The 8215-nt window shown below is 37.1% G+C and overlaps 1 protein-coding gene across 1 annotated transcript; it reads left to right on the forward strand.

Moving 5' to 3' along the window:
- The first annotated feature begins 42 nt into the window (after window positions 1-42).
- Window positions 43-8215, forward strand: LOC111306717 (uncharacterized). Its single transcript, XM_022904534.2, has 6 exons — window positions 43-407; window positions 545-645; window positions 1465-1534; window positions 7473-7500; window positions 7573-7633; window positions 7786-8215. Exons 1-6 carry the CDS (start codon window positions 303-305, stop codon window positions 7898-7900), a joined length of 480 nt encoding a protein of 159 aa, XP_022760269.1. The 5' UTR covers window positions 43-302; the 3' UTR covers window positions 7901-8215.

Below are 8215 nucleotides of genomic sequence, written 5' to 3' on the forward strand. Positions count from 1 at the left end.
GAAAAATACCTTAAGCGACACCGTTTAGAGTTGTGCCCTTCCACCCTCGTTTCTTTTTTTGCCTCATCTTCTTCTCTAAAACGTCGCTCCTCCCCGTCCCAGGCCTAACCGTTTTCATTTTCTTTTTCCCTCAAATTTTATTCAAACCAAACTACGCCTATCTGTTTTTGAAATTTAAAACTAAAAACTACTAAAATTCTCTGTACAAAACCATTAAATTTTTTTTTTCAAAATCTTCGTTTCAATTTTCTCTGCTTCTTTCCCTAGAACCAAACAGAAAGTTGTTTTTGTTTTTGACTAAAATGGCTTTAGGGCACAAAGGTTCGGCAAATCCGGCGGCTGTGCTTGCTTCTCTCATGACCAAAAGAGAGAAGCTTCAAAACGAGCTTCGCAATATCGAAAAGCAGGTAATTTTTTTTCCTGTTGTACTCCGGAGAATTTTACTTTTTTCTCTTATGTGTATATATCAGTAGAGAAGTAATAACTTTGAGGAATTTTACAATTACCATTAAATTGCTTAATTTAATTGATATTCTTGATGTAGGTTTATGAGTTAGAGACTAATTATTTGCAAGATTCGAGCCATTTTGGGCATGTTTTGAAAGGATTCGAAGGGTTTCTTTCTTCATCCAAGAACACAACAAAGTAACTACTTTTTTTAACGCTATGTTGTTTTATTTATGGATAATGTTAAGAATGGCTCTAATCTATAGTGAAACATTTAAGATGATATTTAAATTTTAAAAATATGCCTGAATTATAAATATATCAATTAATATGGTACTTGAAGGGTTATTTGTTTATCAGTGTTATCATTTAAAGCTAGCCACATTAGATGTGAGTATCATATTAGTTATTGATTCATAGTTCATGGATCCCATTAAAAACTTTTAAAGTTTAGGTATACATTAAATATTCTACTATATTGTAAGGGCTATTTATGACATTAACCCTTTTATTTACTGCTGGTAATTTTATGTCTAAATTTTATTTTAATCATAGAATTAATTTCCAGTTTGCAATTTTTTAATATCTGACTGTATATATGCAGATTATTATCTTTATAAGTTACAATTCTTTTTACTGGAAATCTACAAAATTAGTGAGAAAATTTTTTACATAATTTCAGTGGTAGGCTGATTTGATCAAGTTATGACACATCATTAAAATTTGCCACGTCTGCATGTCGGTATAGTTTACAATACTTTTTCTGATCAATGAAAAATCTCTACCTGTTTATGTTGACATAGAAATTTTAATGACATGTTATATCGTGATTTTTTGTTGATCCATAATTGGCGTTCTAGGAAGAGTTTATATAGTAATAGTGCATAAATGGGTATCACAGCACATATTCTTGTATTTAATTGAGACTCCTACTGAATACTGCTGGTGGGTAATCATGTTAAGTATTTCATGTTTGATTTTTTGTGACAGAAAATTCTTGTAATTGTGTTTTTGTAGCTTAAAGAGGTCCAGAAAATTTCAGCCAGAAGATAGATTGTTCTCTTTGTCTTCAGTCACATCAGCAGTGGTAGGTGATAGTATAAGCCTCAGTATTTATGAGTAATGTCTTTTACTGCCTTTTAGCATGTTCGTTTCCATTTTTGTTTATTCTTTCTCTTGGATAGAGGTGACACTTTAAATGTGTATTCAGTGTTAGATGGTTAGAGTTAAATAAATATTGTGAGCATTTACTTGGGCTTGATATCTCTGTGATCTTGTGTATCTTAAATTAAGCGTGAAATTAAATTTCCTAATAGATTATATCACAGAGGAAATTTATAGCAATCACTCTAAGTATTGAGATTAGAAAGGCTATTATGTTTTAGCATGACATTTGATATGTTGCTATTGTTAAATGTCATTCTTACATAGCATAAGTTTATTTGAACTAAAGAGAGTTGAGATGGGGTAGTTGATCTTGTCTGTTAGAATTAAGGCTTTAGAGAAAAACTTGCTAATCTCTTGGATTAGCCTTTCATTATATAGACAATACTAAGAAAAGAGAATCAATTGCAAATTACACACTAATGCTCCCAATTAATCCCTCCTAAACTGTCTCCCATGTAATATTCTCATAATATTCTAACTCACACACGTGCATACGCTAACACTCCCCCTCAAGCTGAAACATATATATCAATCATGCTCAACTTGTTACATATATAGTCAACTTGAACTCTTGGATATGATTTCGTAAGAATATCGGCTAGTTGTTCTCTTGTGCCCCCATACTTCAGTAATATTGTTCCACTCTACAACTTTTCCTTAATGAAATGACAATCAACTTCTATATGCTTGGTTCTTTCAAGAAATACTAGATTATGAATTGCCGCCTGATTATCACACTATAACTTTGTAGGTGTCTGAACTAAAAGTCCAATTTCATCTAAGAATTGAACCATCCATAATACCTCTGTTGTAGCCATAGTCATGGCTCTATACTTTGCTTCTGCACTAGACCTAGCAATTACTTGCTACTTCTTGCTCTTCCAGGACACCAAATTACTCCAAGGAAAATAGCATAACTGGATGTAGACTTCCTATCTATGGGAGAGCTTGCCCAATCTACATCTTCCTAAGGCTTGAATACTCCCATCACTAGTAGAACTGTAGAATATTCCCTTTCCATGATTTCTCAACAAATATCGGAGGATGTGCATCGCTGCTCTCCAGTGAGTATCTCTAGGAGCTGCCATGAATTGACTTACCACACTCACTGAAAAAGATATATCAGGTCTCGTCATGGTTAAGTAATTCAGTTTTCCCACTAGTCTCCTGTAAGGTGTGGAATCATCAAGTAAAGTGCCATCTTCTGAAGAAAGCTTGCTACCTTAATCTATTGGTGTGTCACTTAGCTTGGCATGAAACAAGCCTGCTTCTCTGAAAATATACAACACATACTTCCTTTGAGATACAAAGATTCCCTTTTTACACCTTGCCACTTCAATGCCAAGAAAATATTTCAATTGACCAAGATCCTTGGTCTCAAACTGGGACTTAAGATACATCTTAAGTCTGTCAATCCCTGCACTATCACTTCTAGTGATGATGATATCATCTACATACACTCCCAACAATATAAGACTAGAACTCTGCTGCATATAAAATACTAAATGATCCTTCTCACTCTGTTGCATGCCATATTGAACAAGAGTTGCACTAAATTTGGCGAACCATGCACGTGGAGTTTGCTTCAGACCATATAGAGACTTATGCAAATGACACATCTTCCCAGACTCTCCCAAAGCAACAAACCCCGGTGGCTGCTCCATATATACCTCCTCAATCAAGTCACCATATAGGAAAGCATTTTTTACATCCAACTGATGTAATGCCCATTTATCTGTAGCAGCAAAACTAAGGAATAGGCGAATAGATGTCATCTTTGCCATTGGTGAAAAGGTATTAAAATAATCTACTCCATATATTTATGCATATCCCTTTGCTACTAGTCTTGCCTTCAATTTAGCGAATGAACCATCAAGATTCAATTTTGTGGTGTAAACCCACTTGCACCCAATAGCTTGCTTCCCTTTTGGCAAGGAAACCTAGTCCCATGTATGGTTGGCCTCTAGGGCCATTGTCTCATCTCAAAGAGTACGCAGCACAGTAATAGCATCAATTGTGGCAATACAAGTATGAAGTTGAACAAAAAGTCCTTTGTATGAGAGTGTGTGTAAAGGAAAATTTTTGCAAGTTCGCATACCTTTTCGTAGAGCAATCAATACATCTTTAGCCATAGTGTCTCGAGGTGGATCCATTGACGAAGAGACTATCTCAATAGGGGAAGTTTCTGTAGGTGGATCTACGTAGGTCTTTTTAGTGCACGTATGACCAAATCGAGTACCTAAGCATGCCTCAAAAAGAGATTTATTGACTGCTGTATTATGTATTTGATAGATGAGAAAATCATCTTCTTCTGATATGATAGGTTATGGATGAGACTGTAGTACCAAAGGAACAGGAACCGACTCATGGAATGCGACATTTGCCGAAATAATAAAGCGACTCAAGTCTAGAGAGTAGCAACGGTATCCTTTCTGAACATATGAATGACCTAGGAAGATACACTTAAGAGAACGTGAGTCTAATTTAGTGCAACCTGGACGAGTGTCACGAACAAAACATGTGCACCCAAACACCTTGAGGGAGAGTGGAAATAAAGGACAATCAGGACACAATACTTGAAGAGGAATTTTTCCTTGAAGAGCTGAGAATGGCAAACGATTTATAAGATAGCATGCTGTGAGGACAGGTTTACTCTAGAACACCTTAGGGACCTTCCTTTGAAACAAAAAAGCTCTAGTCACTTCCAACAAATGGCAATTCTTCCCTTCAACAACCCCATTTTGCTTTGGGGTATCCGTACACGAGGATTGATTAACAATACCTTTTGCATTTAGGAATTGAACAAACTCAGTAGAAAAATACTCTCCCCCATTATCACTCTGTAAAAGTTTGATAGACTTATCGAATTGATTCTCTATTTCTACATGAAAGGTAGTGAAGACAGAGAATAATTCAAAACGCCTCCACAACAAATACAACCAACAAACTCGTAAATAATCATCAACAAATGTCACAAAGTATCTATAACCAGATTTCAAAATAATAGGATAAGGCCCCCATACATTAGAATGAATCACAGCAAAAGGAAACTTTTCTCTTTTATTAAATCGAGGTCAATAGGATATTCTGTGCAGTTTAGCAAACTTGCACGATTAATAATCCAAACTAAAAGATGATGGATGAGGACACATAGCTCTTAAAGTTGACATAGATGGATGACCAAAGCGACAATGAGACTAATAAGTTGATGACAATTCTCCTAAGTATGTCATTAATCTAGACTATATCTTCTGTATGACATCAAGTACATAAAGACCTTGTTTGATCCTTCCCCTGCCAATAATTTGCTTCATCAATAGATCTTGAAAAACATAATAAGTAGGAAAGAAGGAAACACTGCAATTTAAATTCCTTTTAATCTGACTAACTGAAAGTAAGTTAAAAGGAGAAGAAGGGACATGTAGCACAGCATGTAAACGTAACGTGAATATAGGTGAAGCTTTGCCACTTCCCACAATATCTATAGAGTTTCCATCAGCAACCAAAACAGAATGTTTCCCATTCATAGGTCATGTGATCTGAAACTTCTGAATCAATCACCCAAGTCTTAGAGGGGGTAACCAGGTATGCAGTAAATTTACCTTGTATAAAAGTTGCTGTCGGAGAGGAGATCGAAGTTCGATTCTGAACCATCTGAATAGGCCTATCATACTCATTTTGGGATAACTGAACTCCTTTCTCTACTTGTTACTGGGGTTGAAGCGCAACATCAGTCACATATGTTGTTGGTGGGCTAGAATTGCCTCGAAGCTGCAGACAAACATTCTGTAAGTGTCCCTGCTGTCTACAATGGTAGCAGGACCGTGGGTCTCCTCTACCATTTCCACGTCCTCTACCTCGTCCACAACATCGTCCGCATAGTGCTCGCCCTTCACGTTGTGGGGCAACAAATACTTCCTTGTCTTTCTATGGAGGATCATGCTAAGTGACCCTGCTCAGGCACTTATAACATCCAGTAAAGAAAGTGGATCTCTACTTGCTAACATCTAGGTACTAGCATTAGCGTACTCTTTCTTCAATCCTGCTAAGAAAAACACTACAACTAGAGCCTCTCGTTGCTCCTGGTTTGTCTTCAAATTGGTAAACAAGGGCATGAGTTCATTGAACTCGTCATATACCTCCTGCAGCAAAATATTCCCTCAGGCTCCTATCAGGCTGGTCCATTCTAGTCCATGCCCTGGAAACATCTAAGATCCCTTGCCAATTCTTAGAATTTGCATAAACAATTTTTAAAGCATCCCAAAGTTCCTTAGTTGCAAAGTATTGATTGAGCATCACCTTGACTTGTCGTTTCATTAAGTTGAATAATTGTCCAAGTACTCAATTGTCCTTCTGCTCCCACGTTGGACACTCTGAGCCTTTGCTGGCAACTCACTTGTCAAAAACCGAGCCTTTCCAAGAACTCGCAAGGTCACCAACACAATCTTGCTCCATGGCAGGTAGTTGGAGCCATCAAGTTTCTCATCTGACAACCGTGAGCCCATGACAAACTCTTAAGTTATCACCTTTGATGCGGTTGCCTCTCCCTTTGCCATGGCCACATATCCTTCTTCCTTCAGAACACAACTGGTAATCCTTCAATCGACTAACACAACCCCTATTCAACAACAAGGAACACCATCCCTAGTTCTGCAGCCACGCTCTACATCGAGAGGAACTTGTCTCCCTTAATCTATCATTCACGAAGAAGGTGTATCCCCTTCTTCTTGCCATCTTTGAAAATAAGGGGACGGCCCCCTTTCAACTAATGAGGGATTTTTGAAAAGGAAGAACAAGTTTTAAGTATGCAGCTTTAGGGCTGCAAGATCAAAGTCTGTAGTAGAGATGGCTTAGGTGACGACGCAGAGGCTATCGCAGAGGGGTTTGGCGAAAGGGAGAGAGAAGGGGGGTGGCAACGGCTAGGGTTGCGTTGCTGGCTCTAATACCATTTTAGAGCTAAGGCTTTAGAGAACAACCTGCTAATCCCTTGGATTAGCCTTTCATTATATAGACAATACCAAGAAAAGAGAATCAATTACAAATTACACATTAATGCTCCCAATTAATCCCTCCTAAACTATCATGCTCCCAATTAATCCCTCCTAAACTATCTCCCATGGAATATTCCCATAATATTCCAACTCTCTCTCTCTCACACACACACACACACATGCGCATACACTAACGTTGTCAACTTCCTGAATGGCATCTTCTAGGCCATCTCCATATTATTATGTGATGATATCAAGTAGTTGCATTTTAATGTTTATTGCCTGGAGAGTCACATTTCGGCCTGTTATGATAGCAACAACACATGGTTTGATGGTATGCTGAAACTCTGTATTATGTTTCCTTCGGCACTTGATGTGATTAAACTAGAAGCAAAGGAGCTTTTCCAATAATATACCCTTTTAGGAACAGTATGATGTACTTTTTTCCCGCTTCTATCCGCTCTTGGGAATTTATGACCTTATTATCACATAAGAGCATTTGACTTAAGCTGACAAAACATGCTGTCAGTACGTGATGCTTATCTTCAGATCTCTTTGTTGCATGTCTTTCTCAAGATAATTTCGGTTGCATTTTGTCTCGAAATAAACCATTAGTTACATGAGGTGGTGAATGGAATTGTCATTGATGATGATGATGATGATGATGATTTGTTATCTTCAGTATTATTCGACTATTGCTCTAGTCTTACCATGTTTGTGCAATTGTGCTGTACCTTCCATTTGTTTTAGCAGAAATCAATTTTGCAAAATGGTTATGACAAGGCTGTGTCTCAAGAGTACATATAGTTGAGATAGTTTTTCAGATTTACCTAGACTGGTTTGTTCACTTTGCTTCTTTATGTTCAGGCTGAAGAACTGGGAGTTCGACAGTATGGTAAACCTTGTTCGTTATTTTACTAATGTTTTCCCCCTTAAAATCTATTTTTTGACATCCTCTCTGCTGCAGATGGAAGATCTGATTTTGGTTCAGGTCAGTCTAAGGCTGGAGGGCTAGCCGCCAATGGCCAGTGAGTCTGCTCATTCATCTTTTACTATTTTAGTTTTGAAGAGAAACAATAAAAGAGAACAGTAGATTCCAGATCGAGTTGGCATTACTCAATCAAGTGAAACTTTTAGATATCAGCTCATAACATATAACTTGTATTTGTTTAATATTTAGAGGGAAACCAAAGAAGGGAAGAACTGCCTCGTCAGCGAGAGATGGAAAGAGAATCAGGCCATCAAGTGAACAAGATTTTGATGATGAAGATGATCCTGATATGAACTTGAGATAAGTTAACAAGTACTTATACTGTAACTGTATTCCGTTGTAACAGTGAGGGGAATTCTTAATAGTTAGTCTAGGTAGTTTAGGGTTTAGGTGATGCCGAAAGCAGTCTTTAGGATGGCTGTATTGCGTATGAAAAATATAGCGAATCTAGAGGTGTCATGTATAATTTATTTTGTAGAATTTCCCCCCCTTTGAATCTTTATTGTTTCGATTGCATTGTGTTTATTATATTGACATTTTCGAGAAATATGTAAAGTTTGGAAAGAAAATCCAGCTAAGCTCCAATTATAATCTCCAATTACAACTTAATTCTTTGTAA

This window comes from Durio zibethinus, chromosome 22, assembly GCF_047325235.1.
Source record: "Durio zibethinus cultivar Kanyao isolate XHJ-2024 chromosome 22, ASM4732523v1, whole genome shotgun sequence".
Taxonomy (NCBI): domain Eukaryota; kingdom Viridiplantae; phylum Streptophyta; class Magnoliopsida; order Malvales; family Malvaceae; genus Durio; species Durio zibethinus.

Coding starts and splice junctions, on each gene's coding strand:
- LOC111306717 (XM_022904534.2), top strand. CDS start 303: ATGGCTTTAGGGCACAAAGGTTCGGCAAATCCGGCGGCTGTGCTTGCT. Junction 408..544: donor TTCGCAATATCGAAAAGCAG/GTAATTTTTTTT, acceptor TTCTTGATGTAG/GTTTATGAGTTAGAGACTAA. Junction 1,535..7,472: donor CTTCAGTCACATCAGCAGTG/GTAGGTGATAGT, acceptor CTTTATGTTCAG/GCTGAAGAACTGGGAGTTCG.